The 20,440-nt window shown below is 38.3% G+C and overlaps 3 protein-coding genes across 6 annotated transcripts; 2 read left to right on the forward strand and 1 right to left on the reverse strand.

Annotated features, from left to right (window-relative positions):
• The first annotated feature begins 36 nt into the window (after nucleotides 1-36).
• On the forward strand, nucleotides 37-2,861 carry dnajb9a (DnaJ heat shock protein family (Hsp40) member B9a). The gene is made up of 3 exons (XM_020659482.3): nucleotides 37-225; nucleotides 412-642; nucleotides 905-2,861. The coding sequence occupies exons 2-3, from the start codon at nucleotides 426-428 to the stop codon at nucleotides 1,339-1,341; spliced, it is 654 nt and encodes a 217-aa protein (XP_020515138.1). The 5' UTR covers nucleotides 37-225; nucleotides 412-425; the 3' UTR covers nucleotides 1,342-2,861.
• A 615-nt stretch (nucleotides 2,862-3,476) lies between these two features.
• Nucleotides 3,477-14,786, forward strand: dnm1l (dynamin 1-like). Of its 4 annotated transcripts, XM_065957040.1 has the most exons (20): nucleotides 3,477-3,698; nucleotides 5,298-5,442; nucleotides 6,781-6,810; nucleotides 7,503-7,549; nucleotides 7,936-8,007; nucleotides 8,176-8,262; nucleotides 8,477-8,639; nucleotides 8,807-8,927; nucleotides 9,399-9,530; nucleotides 9,703-9,909; nucleotides 10,051-10,171; nucleotides 10,256-10,411; nucleotides 10,503-10,592; nucleotides 10,689-10,781; nucleotides 10,912-10,965; nucleotides 11,096-11,167; nucleotides 11,957-12,127; nucleotides 12,593-12,702; nucleotides 12,805-12,964; nucleotides 13,621-14,786. In XM_065957040.1, the coding sequence occupies exons 1-20, from the start codon at nucleotides 3,597-3,599 to the stop codon at nucleotides 13,675-13,677; spliced, it is 2,190 nt and encodes a 729-aa protein (XP_065813112.1). In that variant the 5' UTR covers nucleotides 3,477-3,596; the 3' UTR covers nucleotides 13,678-14,786. The 4 variants fall into 4 exon arrangements, with proteins under 4 accessions (XP_065813112.1, XP_020515180.1, XP_065813113.1 ...); XM_020659524.3 differs by lacking the exon at nucleotides 11,096-11,167; XM_065957041.1 differs by lacking the exon at nucleotides 6,781-6,810.
• Nucleotides 14,403-20,363, reverse strand: tnnt2d (troponin T2d, cardiac). Its single transcript, XM_020659541.3, has 12 exons — nucleotides 20,221-20,363; nucleotides 19,140-19,194; nucleotides 19,037-19,047; nucleotides 18,800-18,821; nucleotides 18,660-18,717; nucleotides 18,446-18,562; nucleotides 18,287-18,364; nucleotides 18,084-18,194; nucleotides 16,538-16,650; nucleotides 16,316-16,406; nucleotides 16,089-16,126; nucleotides 14,403-14,598 (listed from the first exon to the last, which is right to left on the reverse strand). Exons 2-12 carry the CDS (start codon nucleotides 19,175-19,177, stop codon nucleotides 14,553-14,555), a joined length of 723 nt encoding a protein of 240 aa, XP_020515197.1. The 5' UTR covers nucleotides 19,178-19,194; nucleotides 20,221-20,363; the 3' UTR covers nucleotides 14,403-14,552.
• Between the last annotated feature and the right edge of the window lie 77 nt (nucleotides 20,364-20,440).

A 20,440-nucleotide genomic window follows, 5' to 3' on the forward strand; every position in this document is an offset into this window, starting at 1 on the left:
GGCACTTCTTTGGCCGACAGAGGGCAGAAATGCAACATCCTACATCTATTCTCCATGAAACTGACAAGGGTCGAAGAAGACCGAAATGATGCTTTTATGTTACCACTGCAAGACGATAACAACACACATTACCTAGATCCCTTACTATACTGTTTCGCATGGGGTGAACAGATACCAAGCAGGACTGCAGTTCAACAGCCGGGCGGTAATTCTGTCTCCGAAAAGGTAAGTGTGGACTCAAAGGAAAGAAGCATGCATGGGCAATGTTAGCCGACGTCAGCTAACGTGGCCTTTCAAGATACACACACACGAGATCAGATCTAATGTTAATATCTTTACATGGATGAGAGAATGATTATCTTAAAATAAAATAAAACTGCTGCTTTGCTCACTTTTGTGTTCTCATTGTAGGGGATATCCGAGCAATGGCAACTGCGCAGTCTGCTGTAACATTTGCAGTGTGCATCCTCATGATAACAGAGCTGATACTTGCCAAAAGGGACTACTACGACATACTAGGAGTGCCGAAAGATGCTTCTGAACGACAGATAAAAAAGGCTTTCCACAAGCTCGCAATGAAATATCACCCAGACAAGAACAAGAGCCCGGACGCTGAGCTGAAGTTCAGAGAAATTGCTGAAGGTACAGTTGATTCTTTCATTTGTGATTGTTTTGATTTGTGAAAACACTTTTTTTTTTTCTTTAAACATGAATGTTATTCCTATTTCTTCTGTAACCTTCTGTCTAGGGTAGGTGTAATATTAGTATTGTTTTGCATGTCTCAGTTCACTTGAAGGAATCTGGAGTAAGTATTTGTTATGAAAGCCATGCCTTCTAAAGATGATAATAAGTTACAGCACAAAACTTCCCCAGCCTTGATTCATCCTTGCCCTTCTTTTTGCAGCTTATGAAACTTTATCAGACGAAACCAGAAGAAGAAGATATGACCACATGGGTGAAAACTCTGCATACTTCACTGGGGAGTCGCAAAGCAGACACAGACAAGGTGCCCAGCAACCTTTCACCTTCAACTTTGATGACATTTTTAAGGATTTTGACATCCACAGTCACAACAGGCATGCCCGTCATCGAAGACACTTTGATGAGGACCCCAGGTCCCACAAGGACCCCCACAGCCGTCATCGGAGACACTTTCAAGGAAACTTTGGTGCGGGAATCTTTGAGGACTTGTTTGACGACGCAGATAAAATGTTTACCTTTGAAAGGCACACCAAACAAACTGAAAACAGGTTTCATGGTGCATCGAAACAACACTGTAGAACAGTGACACAGCGCAGAGGAAACATGGTAACCACTTACACAGACTGCACTGCATCTTAGCATGGAATATATAATGATTTCTGAAAGAAAGAAGATTGCCTTAAGGGGATACAGCACGTTTAATTGCTTGGGAAATGGAAAGCCACTTGGTTCAAATGCTGTGAAATTGGAACCGTGACATTCAGATCAGAAAATTCAGGCAGCAAACAGTCAATGCTGTGCTTAACTTAGCCTAGGTTTAAAATCTTAATAAGCTATGTTTGTTCAAGCTATTCCCTATATACGTGTTCATTGATTTATTTTAGAGATGCACCGATTGAGAAAATCAGGGTCCATACCAATGTTTAAAATCACAATTCAGCCGATACTAATGTTTTTACATTACTTCTTTTGGCGTAAGACTCCCACAGTGCCGACATTTTCTCTCACGTTTGACCATGAAAAACAATGAGTGTTTGCCAACAGGTGGCTTCCTCTGCCTAATTAGAGAAACCTCTTCTAAGAATCAGTTGTCAGCTGTATCAGATTCCAGCTTTATTGGTACGCCACATCGGTTCATGCAACATTATTTGCTGATGGGCCGATGTCTGTCAACAGGGCTGATATCGAACGATACTAATGTGAAATGGTGCATCTTAAACATGATTGTAGTACCTCTTCACTTACTATTGATGTAAGCTAACAGAAATAATTTAGTAAGTATTGTTTAGCACCTTATGAGATTGTGGAGTTTATAATGTAACCTGTTAAGTGAAACATGGAGTACCCTTATGTCAGTTCATCTCCAGTTCAGTAATTCCATTTTGTTCTCCTGTACAGATTTGACTTCCTTTTGTATTAGCTTTGCCATTGTGGTTCTCAAAACACAGCTGGTGGTAGGAACAATGGCAGCCAGTGGTATTTTGGGTAGCAATTTCCACTGAAGTCTGTGACCCTCGACATTTTGGAATTTTAAACACATGTTTGTACCAAATATTTTTCAAATAGTACTGAATCTGCCAGTAAATTCTTTTGAAACTCAAAGACTTAACCATATGTGAGTAAATCAGAACCGTCTTAATTAGAGAATCTGTTCAAATCTATAAAGTATTAAATATAAGCTGGAAAACATTCAAAATAGAAATGTTTTTGACTCAGAATTGTGTGATAGTAAGTAACCTACAGGTATGTGCTGAACACAGTTGAAAGAGTCATCAATTAAGTTTGCAATAATGTCCTGTTATTCTTGGGCTGACTGTTATATAGTGAACCTCATAGCTAACTCTTGCATTAGGTCGTCTTAAATCTGTCACCACCATCTCTCAGTGCTGACGAGCTACTTAGTTTGGTACACGTATACGCTTACTTTTTAGTTTTAGGTTTTAATGAACAAACACGGTACGTGTATACAATCAATGATTAAACCCTCAACCATACTGTTTTCTTAACATCATCATCTTTAAACTAGCCACAGTTACACACTCAGTTGTCTATTGTGAAATATTTATGTTTTGTATTGATACTTTTGTAAATATTGAACGGCACTTTCAGTTTTGTGTACAAACAAACTGTGTTTTGAGAAATAAAAACTACATACCAAACTGAGCTTCCTATGTTTTTATTATAATGTCGCTGTTTAGAATATTGCATTTTGTCTTGGTGGGTTTGTAAAATATATTCTTAATGCATTTCATTAAATCATTTTGCTTGAAACACAACTCTTTGGTAATGCTAAATATAGGCCTACTGAGCAAAAGTACTTAGCTTACTATATAGAATATTTTCGTTTAACAGATGACTGAACACAGTGTGAAGCAAGGTTCAGTTCCAGTAAATGTCCAGAAGTACTTTTATCTGATATTCGTCATAGTCTAACCAACCTAACCACCTCCATATCCTCAGTCCCTATAAGAACACGCCTTACTACTGGTTTTACTGGTTTTATTTATACAGTCTATGGTTTCACGCAGCAGAAGCATGCATCCATCATTCACGGGTTTCCCTCAAAATATTATGGTTTCCACCTTAGTAACCGTTGCTTAGAGGTAAAATAATTATCTTTCCTTTCATTGGTTCAACGCGAGTGCGATGCCATTTGTAGGAAATGTAGTTCAATCAAAGTCAAACCCAAACCTCCGAGCGTTTGAGCGAGATTATATAGAACCCCAACTCCCATGATGCAACTCTGAGGAACCGTGTGCGCAGTTGTTTGCAGCTTCTTCGAAGAGACGCCAGTAGCTCGTAGCCGAGGGACATTGAATGACTTTGTGCTCGAGTGCGGCAGCAGGGTTAAGAAAGTTGACTTATTTGACAGGTTGGGATAAGTACCGGAGCTCATGGAGGCCCTCATACCTGTCATAAACAAACTGCAAGATGTTTTTAACACGGTTGGCGCAGACATTATTCAACTGCCGCAGATAGTTGTTGTGGGAACTCAGGTGAGAAACGTCACTTTGCTTTGGGCTAGCAAGTTAGTTAGCCTGCGACAACTCAATTTTGTTTTGGCTACTTTTGATACCAGTTTTCCTTTCAGTTTCACCCGGGTCAAAAAGAGCGAAATAGACTGACTATAAGTGAACTCTGCCTTTAAATCTAAATGACATTGAAGTGATGTAGCTACTAAGTTAGCAGTAGCTACATGTGATCTCGTTTTAAATTCAAATTAGCAATGTGTGGATGTCGAACAAACTAAGAGCTACTTACCATTCTGATGACTATTCAAAATACAATTATTATTTTTCTTGAAATGTATTATATTTAGAGTAATGACAGAACCATTATTCCCCTTCTTATAATAACTATCAGTGTTATTGGAAAACTTCTGTTAGCTACACCTAGCCAAAGCTAATACAAGTTGCTGTAGTTGGTTCAACTCTCTTTAAATTGATATGTACATTTTTAAATAGTGTTTAAAAAGAATAATTTAAAATACTTAAATTAGGTTAGAATAAATTAAAAAAATTGCAGAAAGTCTGTATCAGGCAAGAAGGACTAAGTTTTGAGAGGTTTTTCCTTTTTATTGTCAAGATTAAATTCATATCTTGTTATTGTGAGATTTTAATACATTACTTTTTATAGGTAGTCTGTTGTAGTTACTATTAAAAGGGTGGAAATGTACCTGTCAGTAAAGCTCAATACATTTTCTGCAACATTTAAAAACTACTAATGATCATTAACTTGAATCAGCACCTTTCTACTCTTAAGTTTCACCCTGTCTACCTTACTACCATGAGTACTTGTTAGAGGCTAATTGGTTTAAAGCGGCAGGTTATGTCTAACACATTTACTTTTATTGGTCAGCTAATAGGATGTGACTGTCTCAGGACTCTGTGGGTGTTACAGTGAGACGGGGCAAGCCAGGGGATGTTTTGAATGCCTGATTTGTTGTATGTTTGTTCCTGCCTGCATCGACCTTTGTTTAAGGACAATTGTAACTTACACCCAAGTATTAATAACTGGCTATTCCTGTTCAGTCTCTAACCTTAATCAGCTAAAGTAACATTAGGTTAACTGATACAAAGCAATTAACATTTTTAGCTCATCAACTGCTAAATCTGTATCAGTCCATGAAGGAGGAATCTGCCTGCCAAGTAAGCTAAGTGAGTTATTTCAGTTCACTTAATCTCATTAGCGATTTATCTTTCACACATGTCAATAAACACAAGAAATATCCTCCAGGGGAAACCCGTTGCTCGTTTACATGAGTACGATACACAAGTTAAAGCAGCAACAAAGTTTGTTTGACCACTGAGAGACTTACAGCCCTGCCAGTCCTGCCCCTTTTGGGGTATTCAAATTATATTCAACCCAGTAGCCTCTGTTTTTAAATTCAATTTAGAGTTCAAGGGATTCTGTAAATGTTCATCTGGAATTAAAAAAGACCTGATATGAATAAGCTCTAGAGAAGTTGTCAAATACAGGTAACCACAGTGCAGTGGTTCTTGTTTTTCAGCAAGATGGGAGAACTGGTTTATTTGGTCCCCATGAATCTCACATACATCTGTTACTCAGCTTATGTTGTTGTTGTTTTCTTACAGAGCAGTGGGAAGAGTTCTGTCTTAGAGAGTCTGGTTGGCAGGGACATCCTGCCACGTGGTACTGGCATCGTCACACGCCGGCCCCTCATCCTACAACTGGTGCACATAGACACAGAGGACCGAAGGAAAACCAATGAAGAGAATGGTAACTTTACCGACATCTCTGTTACTTCTAGATAGGTGGAGTTGTCACAATTAACTCGTACAAACTAACAGAATATATATTTAGTTTTTAAATATACACTAATAGTAAGTGTATATGTATTGTACATATTCAGACTGTTACTTGACAGTTGAGGCAGATACTGATTGAGAAAGTTTCGAGTTAAGTAAAAAGATAAACTGGCTCATAGTATGTTTTGAAAAGCAAAATAATGTTCCCCTTGATCCTTCAGATTTATTTATCTTTTCAAAACATGATTAAAACATACAAAGTGGGACAAGTTATGGTTGAAAAAAAAAGGTTTTCTCTACTAAAAAAACACATTTGGTAAAACGGTTTTAAAACCAACAGATCCCGACAAAAGCCGCACTAAAATCAGCATTCAAAGGAAAGAGTCGAGAAGAGTCGAGAGTGACAGCAGGGCATGACGAAAACAGAATGGAAAAAAGTTTCAGCCACAGTGACAGACAGCTGGAGCTGGAAGGAACATGTTAAAATTAAAGACTAGACCCTGGTAAAGACAAAAGTTATTCACAAAGCTTCTTAGCCCTTAAGAGAGCTCCTAAAGTAAAGATCTAAGGATGAAGAGTTTCTCACAGAGAAGAAAGGAGAGAAAGGTGATAACAATTCACCATCATAACAATTCCAGCTCTATCACAGCCTCATATTAATATCAATCAGATTAAGTAGACTCTTACAGTTACCAGCGTGGTGAATAAACATGAGCACATAAATATTAGAAAAATACACAATATTTTTATAATTAGAGCTCAATTAATTAAATAAAAGTTGTAATTTATTGGTGACTGTTATTTTTCGAATCAAAAGTAATGTTCCTGGGCCAGTGATTACAATGGTCGGGCCAGTGATCTTTTTTTTTAAATATATATGTGTGTGTATATATATATATATATATATATATATATATACAGTGGAGATTCAGTTTAATAGGCTACATTTATAGACTTTAATACAATAAATTATCGAGTCATATCGACATTAGGAAACAAAATATTGTGATATCAAATTTAGGCCAAATCGCCCAGCACTAATTACATTATGATGTCATGAGATTTTTATAAATATGATTATTTTTCTTTCTTCTTAAATAAAGAACTTTGTTATATTAGGAAAGGAGTATAACTTAGAGCCAGCACAGTTCCCAGTGTCTTTAAAAAAAGAAAGGGGTATGAAAGAGGTCAAGATGCTGCGGAAAATCAGTGCTGTCCTTTGGGAACGGCCTCAGTGCAGACTGCCGTGCAGGAGATACAGATAGCCAGGCTAACCCTTTTGTCTCCTGTCATCTCTCCATTACCACAGAATCCAAGAGAAATGGACGACTTTACAGAGGTCTCCTTTTCTGTTTTCTTTACCCTATTGTGCTTTTATATTACACAAGTCCCCCCCCCCTCCCCTCGCCCCGTCTTCTTTGCCCATTCTGCTGCATCCTGGCTTGTATTTATGTAGCTTTTCCAAAGATGCCAAACCATGTGGCTTCACTTTATTCAGCTCCCACCCTCCCCTTCATTTAGGCTGGTCTCTGTCTGTTAAGGGGAATGAGCAGCAGATTTTTGTTATAATTAATCAGTTCCTGATTATTTTAATTCATTTGTTCTGTAATTCCAACTTCCTAAAAGCTCACCTATGATATCCTCAAACACCAGACGACTAACAGACTCCACCCTAGTAAATATTGTTCTCTTGTTTTGTTGTATAGATGATTATCGCTGCAGAAGCATCAACTTTTTTTCATTTTTCATGAACGGATCTGCTTCCCAGATTTTTTATTTTTTGCTTCAGGCTTTCATTTTCTCCCATGACTGTTGTGTGAAAAACAACAGTTGTTCCTCTGTGTGTTTGTTTTTTAAAAACTCTTCAGCTGTCGATCGTTGCTCTGAGGAGTTTTTCCATCCCATATTGCCCACATAAACAATCCTCCCATGAGACATTTAACATAGCGATAGTAAAAATAGTAACTCTGATCTTGAAACCACATCTGTCACATCAGTAACTGATCTGCCTCTGACCTTTGATTTCTGCAGGCATCGATGGAGAAGAATGGGGCAAATTCTTACACACAAAAAACAAGGTAGAGTTGTCTAAAAAAGAAAGTTCTCAATTAAGTTTTCTTCTGCTGCCTTACTGTAATTATTTGATAAGCTACAAAATAACTTTGGGGACTTTATACGACATGCTCGTCTATAATCACACAGACTCACACACTCACACACCATCTCAGTAGCTAAAAATATTTCAGTGGCTGTGGGGTAAAAGTCCTCCAAGTTTGAACTGTGACTCTTCAGCTCAACATCGTATAAAGAACCATTATGCTGTGCTGATAAAACTATCTTTTGCCCTAGGTTTTTTCACTCTTTTAATGATGTTTGTAAATACAAATAAATCAACAGCTACTACTTGCATTCATATTTCCAACATTGATGTCTTTTACCTTTGATGGTTAACTTGTTCTTTCAGATCTACACAGACTTTGAGCAGATCAGGCAGGAGATTGAGGCCGAAACAGAAAGACTTTCTGGCAATAACAAGGTATGCTAATTACACTTGCTAAGAGGGAACGCCAACACTTGCCAAACAAGAAATTACATCCATGCAGAAATTGGATGATCTTTAAATGTCTGTATCTGTCAGTCTCTATAGCGCTATCAGCTTGAATGAGCAAATGAAGAAATGTTTCTTCTTGTGTTTCCCTCCTAGGGTATAAGTGATGATCCCATTCACCTGAAAGTCTTCTCACCACATGTAGTGAACCTCACCTTGGTGGACCTTCCTGGCCTTACAAAGGTGAGATTTGTTTGTTTTTTTGCTATTCTTTGTTAAGCGTCTTTGATTCCTCTAGCGCTATGAAAGTCTAATGTATTATTGTTATTATTATTATTATTATTATTATAGCTCCCCCTTTGCTCACGTGTTTTTAACTCTGTCAACTATGAGCTCAAAATAATCCTGCAGCTTAATGTTATGGTTCGATCAATGTTAAAATAATATCTCTAAACAGGTACCAGTGGGAGATCAGCCAAAAGACATAGAGCTCCAGATCAGAGATCTGATCGTCAAGTACATCTCAAACCCCAACTCCATCATCCTGGCTGTGACGGCTGCTAATACAGACATGGCGACTTCAGAGGCTCTTAAAGTGGCTCGAGAGGTTGACCCTGATGGTGAAAAGCCTTCTTGTTTATTCTTTACCCACTTCTTATTGTTTATCTCTTCTGTGTCAGATATCTATGGGCCTTTTTTTTTTTTTACATCCTTTATCATGTGAGCTTTGTATTTGCAGCGTCAGTTGTTGTTTTTTGTAACCAGGTGTGTATGTTTATGTCTTCAGGCAGGAGGACGTTAGCTGTGGTAACCAAGTTGGATCTGATGGATGCTGGCACAGATGCAATGGATGTGTTGATGGGCCGGGTCATTCCTGTCAAACTGGGTATTATTGGAGTAGTAAACAGGTAACATTACACTTCTGTTGCTTGATTAGTAGTTAGAAAGCTAGTACTGTATTGGTCCCAACATAAAACGAGCCAGATTATAGGATGATCCCCCCTTTTCATGACTCATTTTTGGAAAAAGGCTGCCGACAAAGAATAACTTAAAATACTTAAATTAGGTTAGAATAAATTAAAAATTGCAGAAAGTCTGATCAAAACAGACTTTGCATTCAATATCAGGCAAGAAGGACTAGGTTTTGAGAAGTTTTTATTTTTTATTGTCAAAATTAAATTCATATTTCTCACCTGGCTGCCTCCTGGACAACAATATTGTTATATATTTTTTAAATCATCTTCATGTGAGAGTTTGTATCATTAATGGTAAATTGTTGTCACATGGTGAATGGTGGCGAACCTTGGGACCCTAAAACCCATGTCTAATGCCGACTCATCTCCATGAGTATTGTTTGTTTTTTTAATGTGATTTCTCAGGAGTCAGTTGGATATCAATCAAAAGAAGCTGGTGGCAGATTCCATCCGTGATGAATATGCCTTCCTCCAGAGGAAGTATCCGTCTCTCGCAAACCGAAATGGAACCAAGTATCTTGCCAGAACACTAAACAGGTATGGAGTTGTTATTTCTGTAAGAAGACCTTTTACCTTCAAGGTCTTCTCCCTCTCTGACAAGTGAAGAATATAAAATCTCCCATGTTTACACACTGTTGAATTCCTTAGAAAGGCAGTTTCTCTCTCTCTTTCTAGTCAAATTGTAATTGTGTCTTTAATCTCATCAAAGGCTGCTCATGCACCACATCAGAGACTGTCTTCCTGAGCTGAAGACGAGGATCAACGTGCTGGCAGCACAGTACCAGTCTTTACTCAACAGTTATGGCGAACCAGTCGATGACAAGAGTTCCACCCTGCTGCAGCTCATCACAAAGTTTGCTGCAGAGTACTGCCACACCATAGAGGGCACAGCCAAGTACATCGAGACAACTGAACTGTGAGTAACACAACTCCCTGAACTGCATATACCCTCATACACCACCAAGGGGAGCTAGCATCCATACTCTTATGAGAGGGCAGCTTAAACCAAGTGCGTCCTGTATCTTCAGTTAAGTTTGCTTTCCTGTTTTCCCCTTAGATGTGGTGGAGCGAGAATCTGTTATATATTTCATGAGACATTCGGTCGCACATTGGAGTCAGTCGATCCTCTGGGTGGACTGACGACCATTGATGTTCTCACAGCAATAAGAAATGCAACGGTGAGGTTTTTTTTTGCTGCTTTTTCAGCATGTTATCTTCATTTTAAACAACACGTTTTCTGAAGACTTGTATTGTTATTACAGGGCCCCAGGCCTGCTCTATTTGTGCCTGAAGTTTCCTTTGAGTTGCTGGTGAAGCGGCAGGTGAAGCGTCTGGAGGATCCCAGTCTGCGCTGTGTGGAGCTGGTTCACGAGGAGATGCAGAGGATCATCCAGCACTGCAGTAACTACAGCACACAGGTGATAAACGTGCTTTCACATTCCAATCAGAGAGGTACAGTGTTAAGTAGTAGTATACAAACCATCCTATGATTTCTGCTTTTCTCTGCAGGAGTTGCTGAGGTTTCCAAAGCTCCATGATGCCATAGTAGAAGTGGTCACCTCGTTACTAAGAAAAAGACTCCCCGTCACCAATGAAATGGTCAGGATCTCCTTAAAACTTGATACCAACAAGAATCTTTAAATGGTTTTCTTTGCACTGCAGTCTTAATTAATCCATTTTCTAAATCCTGTTCAGGTTCACAACCTGGTTGCCATTGAGCTCGCCTATATCAACACAAAGCATCCCGACTTTGCAGATGCCTGCGGCCTCATGAACAACAACATAGAAGTAAGAGATAAGCATCTTTCTGAAAAATTGAAAAAAAAACAGTTTTTTATTTTTTTATTTTTTTTTTTTTATATACTGTTTCTGGAGTTTACTTGGTAGGTTACATATATCAAACCTTTTGTTTTTATAGGAGCAGAGACGCAACAGAATGAGAGATCTCCCCTCTGCTGTCCCCAGAGACAAGGTACAGTCAGCATCCACAAACTGTTTAAAACACAACAGCCTTTTTTTCTGTTATAAATCTTCACAAGTCTGCCTGTAGCTCCTCTCAGTTTTCTGTCCACTCTCTTCTTCCTGATCTTGCCTTTCTCTAGTCCCTTAAAGGCCCCGGTGGGCAGTCCCTCTCCCCCACTGATCTTCCTGCCCCCGAGGGCGAGTTCGCCAAGGTGTGCCTCCTTCAGTCGCTGCCTGCCCACGTCTGACCCCTGCCCAACACCTAGCCTTAACTTTTACTGTATTTCTCTAAATCTTAGCAGATGCTGTAGCCTTCAGTGGGTTCAAGGGGGATTTTTTTTACTCCTCATAAACTCACTGACCATCAGACCTCCTGCTTGTAGTGTACATCAAATCATTTGTTTTAACTGCATGCTGCTTGTTATAACAAAAATAAACCACAACAACTCCAAACTTAGAGGCATGTTTGTTTAGAAATAAAGAAAAACTTTACTAGTTTTGGTACTGGTGGGTGATATGGACAAAATCTTCTGTAGTGTCTGACGCTTCGTAAAATGACAATTCCTATCACAGTGAATTTTATGAAATTGTGTGAATCTCATTTTGAGCTGCACAGTTTCATACCATTGTCCCCAACAGACTTATACCATCAGAAAAATCAGCACCATCATTGATCCTTTAAAGCACAAGTTTAGAATCTCTCTCTTATTGTCATGTTTCCAAAGCCTACACCTTAGAGGTTTATCTTGTGCATACTGGTTGTCAGCATTTTCCAGCTCACCCTTTTTGGATCCATTTCTTTGGATTGAATTCAAAGAAGACCTGAAGCATGATATGCATTTTGATGGTGTAATATACTAAGTTTGTTTTTTGCATACGGTATTACTAACCTTCTTAATTTATACTCTTCTATGTTCTGATACGCACATGACAAGTTTCCAGCTTGAGCATTTATTGTTGATACCAGACACATCCTCAGTACTTCTCTCCTCTCCCTGCAGGCAGCATCCAGTGGCCCTCAGGGCGGCTCTGTCAGCGACCAGTCAGATGGTGGGACAGGAAACTGGAGGGGCATGTTGAAGAAGGGAGAGGAGAATGTAGATAGGAGCGGAGGTGCCCACACCCTCCCTGCAAGCCCGCAGAAGGGCCACGCTGTCAACCTGCTAGATGTGGTGTGTACCCTGCATCTATAGACATAAAGAATAGGCAGGGTGGGAAAGAGAACAAGAATATTGTACTCAAGTAAACATACAGTTACTTTGATGACATTTTACTGAAGTAGAAGTAAAATTACTGGTCTATGGATCTCCTCAAGTAAAAGTCAAAGTAATTTGTTCAGATTTTACTTAAAGTACTGAGCACCTATTTTATTCCTGAAGGGGTGGAGGTGTTAAGTAAAATAAATGTGGTCTCTCATTTCCGTGCAGTGCATAAACCGCAACAAAAATTTCCTTGGCTACTGCTCATTCTATCAAGTAAGCGATAGGTGTAAAGCAAACGCTGTAATCATACATGTTAGTTCTCCTTTACACAGAACAGTATTATTCTTACTTAATAGTATAATATGCGTCTGCCAGGTTGCATTGTAGTTCATGAAGATATATTAACAATCACATCTGATGCGTCTTTATTGCCAGCCTGTGCCAGTATCCAGGAAGTTGTCTGCTCGGGAGCAGAGGGACTGTGAGGTCATCGAGAGACTCATCAAGTCATACTTTCTTATCGTCCGCAAAAACATCCAGGACAGGTACACATACTCCTTACCCATCTCAGTATTGTTTTTGACATGGTCTGTCCCTTTTTTTTTTTTTAAATGTGATATGTTACTGTATATTTCCTCTTTCCTCAGTGTGCCAAAGGCAGTGATGCACTTCCTGGTGAACCATGTGAAGGACTGCCTGCAGAGTGAGCTGGTGGGTCAGTTATACAAGACGGCTCTTCTGGAAGACCTGCTGACAGAGTCTGAGGACATGGCTCAAAGGCGCAATGAGGCTGCTGACATGCTCAAGGTAACTCTTTAATGAAGTGACGCTTTAGAGTGTAAAAACAAGATCAAGTGTCAGCCCTTACAGTGCTCAAAAACACAGAGAAACAACAGTTTGGTCATACTTTACCTTTCAAGTCTGGTTTGTAATAGAGTTACATTTATTTTAATGTTTTTTTTAGTCCGGTTTAGTCTCCGGGTGTCAAGGGTGTCAAGGGTTAAATTCCTTCTCCCTCAGACTCTAGTGTTCCCTCATAGTAAACTTATTAGATACATAACAGCATTTCTTTAGTTCAGTTTGTTTGGTGTGTTTTAAAGTGCTTTACAGATAAAGTCTGATCGATTTAATAGTTGATTTTTACATTTAATAAAAGACATTCTCTTCTTTTTTTCTATCAATATAAACTAAATGAATGACACAGAAAAGTGCATCCTTATCATTTCAAACCATTTAAATTACAAGAAGTGGAGACAAAGAGGGACTTTAAATCTATAACAGTTTAAATGAGCTACAACTCAAATTAAAGGCAGAAGTCTCAAATATTATACATTTATTATTTAAGAACTGGTTTATGTGGAAACGGTATGCTCCAATATGTACCCAAAGAAAAGTTGTGCTCAGGGTACAAACATAACAGAGTTGAATCCTCAGTTTCCTCTATTTTTGCCATTTGTGTCCAGGCGTTGCAGAAAGCCAGCCAGGTGATAGCAGAGATCAGAGAAACCCACCTGTGGTGAAAGCTGCCTCCCTCCAGCACACATGGACCCTTGGGCCCTCCCAGACCCGCAAACCCCTGCTGAGAGTTTTCGGCACTTCAGACGGCAAAGACGAACAACTTTAAAATGCACTGCTGCTGATCTGTGTATATGCAAACATAGATTTTAAAAGACCCCAAGTACAAACGAGACCTTCACCGCCAGCATCACATAGGCTCCTGTACCTAGATTATTCTATATTTTTCATAAATATTTAAAACATCTAGATAACATTATGCATCACCACGATGTGGAGCCTTGCTGAGGAATGTCTGCTCTTATGTACATTTGAATTAAAGCTAAAATTGACAAACACACGGTGAAACATGTAGACACTCTCTTTATCATATCAAGTCTTTTATTAGATGCCGACAAAATAATGTGTCTACTGGTTATTCCCAGGAAATACACAGAACTTGGATTTTTTTTTAATTGTACAATGTTTTTACAGTCTTCAGTTTCATGGTAATAGAGGCATTACTTTTATGGAGACATGTAAGTTTTGTACATCAGACCCACAGATGTATTTTGTTTTTCCTTATCGAACAATAACTCTTGAACTGTTGAATTATCTATTGAACAAACTTTGAAAGGTTTTGATACATCCGGTAAGCTGTTCCATGGTGATTCTGGCTGGTTGAGTTTGTATTCATATGTAATGTTCTGTCTTTTGGACTCAAGAGCACAGAAACAGACAATCTGCAGGGTGATTGTAATAACTTATTTATTGTTTTGCTATCATGATAATTGACATGTAACCCAACACAACAGAACACAACTATGAATTCACACGCTTAGTGGAGTTGTTGGCCAATCACTGGGGTCGAAACTTTGCTTGTCCCTGTCAGACTGCTCCTTTACCTTAGGCGGCCGCCCATCTTGCCCTTGCCGCGACCTTTGGCACTGAAAATTTGACAAAGTGGATGGATGTTATTCTTCTGCAGCACTTCACAAATCACTCCCAAAATACAGTAAATAGATTGTATGTATGGTTTGTACAGAATTCATGGTAAAGGCATCACTCGTGTCCACAGGAGGTGTTTTAATCCTGATGACAAGATCAGAAAATAATAAAGTATACAACATATGAACATGTGAAGATCTTTACTGAAGACCTAAGGCTTCTTTCAGCAGTGTGATGTTTCATTCAATTAGTTTCTTATTAGAATTATTATACCTAAGGAAAATCATAATGGAACTCTATAGATTGAGATAACAAACTGGCCATTATAAGTTTGACTTCCTATGTCTTAATATACCTGAAATGAACTCTGATCTATCCATGTCTTAACAACAGGAGAAGGTGAAAGGGTATTTATTATTTAGTATGAATTGTTATTGAAGGGAATGAGTTAAGTGCAGTGAAGAGAATATAGAAAATAATCTGAGTGTAAATAAAAAAATAGAAATGCCTAGGTTGTTCTAATTCTAAAAGGTAGGCCTGTATCCACCCAGGGCAATGATGGCAGGAGGGGATGGACAAGTCTCAAATCTCCCCTGTCCTGAATGATGTGAAAATAAAAATATTTATGGAATAAAACCTGCAAAAAAAATAAATATGAATACATTGATGGTTCTTGTTTTTATACCCATAATCATTGTGGTTAACGTTTGCATTTACATAAGTAGTGAGGATGACATTGACTGTTACTGCTTGAGCGAATATTAGGTTTGTATCATCCCAGTCTGATTGGATATTTAAATCGACAAAAGCACACCTTTGTTTTACAGTTAGGCTATATATAGGAGTTACACTATACGGTGTGGAACATATTTAATGAAGTACAACAACTTCATCTTGTTACCTGAGCTGATATGTACTTAATGGATAATGGAGAGTAGATGTCAGGAGCGACACCACCGACTGAGGACAACTGGAGATGTTGCCACATTTGGAGGATAACACAAATGGTGAAGAAGACTGTTTTACTGCTGCAAGTCTAACCTGTAAGTAAGCTACTATATTACTTTTATTGTTATGTGCTGTGTGCCTCGGGCTAACATTTGCTATACTAGCTGGCAGCTGTATATCTGCAGTAATAGTGGAAGAATCGGCTTTACCTTAAAGTGTTTTTTTAATCATCAAGTAGTGCTCCACTTGTTTAAGCTCACAGCTGACTGAATTTGTAAATTGACTGTTGCTTTTATGGTGTCATTAATCTGGATCCTGATTGTTCTTTTTTTTTTTCTCCACTTATTTTGTTTAAAAATAAATAATTACCCCAGACTAATGGGGTAATTGAGCCACATTATTCTGTTGAATTTTATTTATTATAGATTGTTTTCTAAGACACATAAAAACCTGCTACACAAAATACAGCCCCCCCAAAACTCCCCCAGTCACAATTCCCTGGTGCCAGTAGACCTACTGACCCAGGAGGTTGTGAACTTACCTCTGGTGGTCCTGAACTCGGGCAAGAAGCTGGTTAATCTGCAAAAATTAAAACAAATGCTTAACAAAACATAGATAGGATACCTGAAATGTCCAGCAGGGGGAGGTAATAGGGCATAAACATAATTTATGTCTCTCAGGTTCTGTTTTTTGTTTATTTTGTATCTTGATGATGGAGATCTTCCCCTTGTTTTGCCGTTACGGCATCACTATACAGGAATAACTTACATCATACTTCTGTCTTTTAAGTTTCTCGCTGAGATCGAACTTCTCAGCCTCCAGCCCCATCAGCCACTGCCACATCTCGTTGGCCTTCTCCCTGAACACAAGAGTTCAGTATGTGAGTGACAATCCTTAAAATAATCTCTTATCATGAGCCAACAGCATATGTGAGTGCAGTCTTTTGATTTAAAAAAAGAAGACATTTAAACATGTGAGTCTCTGTCATACTTCAGTTTGTCCTCATTTAGGTGATCAACAGTGAGAGGCTTCTTGCGGTCAGCCAGAATCTTCTTCTTCTTCTCCCTCTCAGTTTGTTTCTTGCCTCCTCTTTTTGTCTCACTCTGCAGTGGTCAGAAAAGAAAAGAACACATACTGTATCAGGTACAAACACATTCATAGTCCTGACATTTGATGCTTTTTACTCAAGTAAATTTGGACAAGCAGGGTTATTAAAGTAGCTCAGAGTAAGACTAACTGTGAGACACAAACAGGAATATACCACTTTATGAATAGTAAGTGGAGAGTAACTTAAGTACTCAAGTACTGCACTGAAGCACACTTAAGAGTTACTTGAATTTCACGTGAGTATTCCCATTTTCAGCGTCGGAAATTCAGAAGAAAATATACTTTTTTAATTCAATTAATTTATTAAAAAACTTACGTAAAATAATAACTCTTAGGGTCACAAAAACAGCCATCAAATGAATGCCTATATTCACAAACTATAGTTAATCCATAAATGTTATTATAGAAATAAGACTATTTTCATCTCCACTATTTTATTCATAATATAAAATAATATGTTATTTTACAAGTTTTATCGTCATCATTGTTACGTGCCGTAGTGTTGTGTTTTTAAAAAGAAGCTTTTCCTTTGTTGTTTAGTTTTGTGATTTTGTAAATAAATGATTGTTAAATTTGCTTATACTAAGTTCCTCCTTCTTTTCCCTCGGTTTTATTTTATTATTGCTCCCCTCATACCCTAGCCATCTCGGGGAACGTAACAATCATATTTTGATGATAATACTTTTAATACTTTTAATTTGACTTTTAACTGCGGTATTTTTTAACTGCGGTATTGGTAATCACTTTTTTAGAGTTATATATCTTTTTAGAGATGCACCGATCCAATTTTTTAAAATTCAGATCCGATTCCGATACATATGTACTGATATTTTTATATCATAACTAATAGTGTTATTGTTGTTGTTGGTATTATGTGTAAAGCTACACAAACCTGTCGTAAACCCATCATTGCATTGTGCTGGCTTCACATACAAAACAGGAAGCAGCAACAGCTGTCAGGTGTTTCAATTTAAATCTTTTGAAATGGAAGTGTAAGAATTGCACTTTTGATCATAAAGAGGGAGCTGTTCCATCTCGTCTGAACGTCTTCATGGAGACAATTTGTGGGCACCTCTTACAGTTCAGTCTGAACGTCTTCAGTCTTCAAGTGAGACTGTGTGAGCTGAAAATGTTTAAAGTGCCCAACCATATTTCAGTGACGTGGATCGGCACCGTCAGTTCAGTATCTGATACATTAATTACTTCAATATCGGGCCGGAAACCGATCTTATTATCTTTTTCCCCTGCTACTGAATTCATACTTTAATGGATAGAATTATAAAGGTCTGTTGATTGTTGATGAAAAATACTATTTTTTCGTACCTTGTCAAGTCAAGCAACAGTGATTCTACTTGAAGAACTTTTCCCATTCCTGTAGCTACATTATGATTCATTTTTAAATACTGAAACCAGTGAGAAGTGAAATGACCTTTTGTCCAGCACTGAACTGCTGGGTCATGTTGGTGAGAGCCTTCTTCTTCTTAGCGTCGTCATTCATCTTCTTCTGCTGCTCCTCCAGCTCCTTCCTCTCCTTCTCCTCCTTTATGCAGAACAGTTCAATCATGTCGATGAGAAACTGTATGATTGCACTGTCTGTGTGAAAATGTGAGATCATCTACACTGAGCCTGTACCGCCTGTCTGGCCTGCCTCTCCTTCTCTCTCTCTGTTCGGACCCTTTGCTGCTCCGCTCTCTCAGCTCGACGTTTCTCCTGCACGAGAAAATGAAAATAGTTACAGTGATTTAAAGCAAACAAAAATCACTGTATCTCCTCATTGAATGACACACTCACAATTCTGTTAACGAGGGCGATGAGCTCCTCCTCCTCCTTCTTCCTCTGGACGAAGTGAGCCTCGATCAGAGACTGCAGCTCAGACAGATCCTTCTCCTGACGCTTCCTGTGGATGTCCTACCACCACAAAACAAAAATAACGAAATCAGACGCCAGCACATCATTAGAATTTACTGGGATAATACTTTGTTTCTTCACATTTATGTCAACTTACATCAAAGTCCACTTTCTCACCATCAGGGATCTTCGGGGCAGCAATATTGGTCATAAACCTGTAAAAGTGAACCGTTAGATATTTTGAACTCAGCAGTCATAGATTGTGTTTTAAAGATAAAGAAAAGCTGAGGCACTGACTTTGGCTTTGGCTTGGAGTCATCTGAAACAAGGCGAAAGAAAAAATTAATGATATTACATCATTTAAAAAGCCAAGTGCGGAAGTGTGTCTTTCAAGGAAAAAGGTGGAAACATTCAAGGGCAGGTTTCTCACCTGCCGCTTCCTCCTCTTCGGCTGATAATCAGAAACTGAAATATGTTCAATCTTTCTAAATCAAATAATGTGTGAAAAGAAATGGGTAGATTCAAATTGCTTACCTTCTTCCTCCCTAAAGATGAACATGAAAAAAAGTTGAAAAAACTTAATATTTTTGTATCACAACATAATGTAATCGATAAGAGTATAAGAATGAGTACATACTGAGCTTCCTCCTCCACGACTTCCTCTGTTTCAGACATTTTGTTATGGATGATCTCTGCCAAAAAAAGACCCCTTTCAGATTATTTTTAGACCGTCAAATGTATCTGATCAGTAAACAGCATAGCAGAGCACGAGGTGGCAACAGTTCAAACACTTTACAATGGTGTCAGTGCTGACACAAATATCTCCTCTAATAAAACGGTGTGGTCCAAATGGAAAAGTACTCGGAGCTTTAACTGTAGCATACATCAGCTATATAATGAAATACTGTTTTACCACTCAAAGTGCTGTATTCAATCAACTGAATTAAAATAGATTGTGAGTATGACTGGCAGAATGAACTTGATCAAAATCTAAGTTGCTGAGACGTAAAGGTCTTCCTTTGGAGCGTGTATTTGTACACTTTGTAACACTTTGTAACACTTTGTAAATGCTGTAGCAGGCAGGTTACTTAATGGGGACAACGTGTAGGATGTCCCTATAGAACATAATAAATGAAAGAAACACAACATCAAAACACTTGTAGTCTCATTCTGTTAATGTTCTCAATTCTTCCAACACAGGTTAAAACTCTATAATGAAAAAAACTCAATAAGACACCTTAAAGCGTGTACTTTAAGTAGGCCTTTGTTGTTGGAGTAAATTGATTTATCTACTCGTCCATTAAAGGTTACAAGTCCATGTAAGGTAATTACTGTCTCTGGCTACACAATGAATGAAGTTTCTCTGTGTGAGAGCAGGATATGTTTACTTTATGTCATTTAATATATTCTATACTCTCTATATATGCTATATTTGTTGTAGTGTCTTATATATTAACAGCACCACCACTGTTAAGCAAGTATTCTTAACTTTGTGTTAAAGGACATGGATGCATCTAAAAAAAAAAAAAAGACTGAAACATAGATGAAGACGTCGATGTTTAATGTTTGTCCTGAGAAGAATTAAAACAATTATATTTCCCTTTTTTTTTTTTATCAACAATTAAGAATGCTGGACATTTTTTTAGACTGAAATTAATTTGATAGTCATGACTAAATATTGCTTTTATGATCAATTCAGACAATAAGACAGTCCTTACCTGTGAGCCAGACAGAGGGAGCTCAGAGACGAACCACAGACTTCAGCTTCTTGACAAATAGGTTGAGCATCAAGGATACATAGTCCGACCCTTCTTACTCATGTGACTGCAGCACCCTATGGCTGGTCAGTCTATTGTTAGACAGCTGGACACTAGCGCTCTGCCACACAGGCTCACACACTTTAATAAGCAGGTGTATTCCTGCCTCGGTAAGATGTCC

This window comes from Labrus bergylta, chromosome 7 (assembly GCF_963930695.1).
Source record: "Labrus bergylta chromosome 7, fLabBer1.1, whole genome shotgun sequence".
Classification (NCBI taxonomy): Eukaryota; Metazoa; Chordata; class Actinopteri; order Labriformes; family Labridae; genus Labrus; species Labrus bergylta.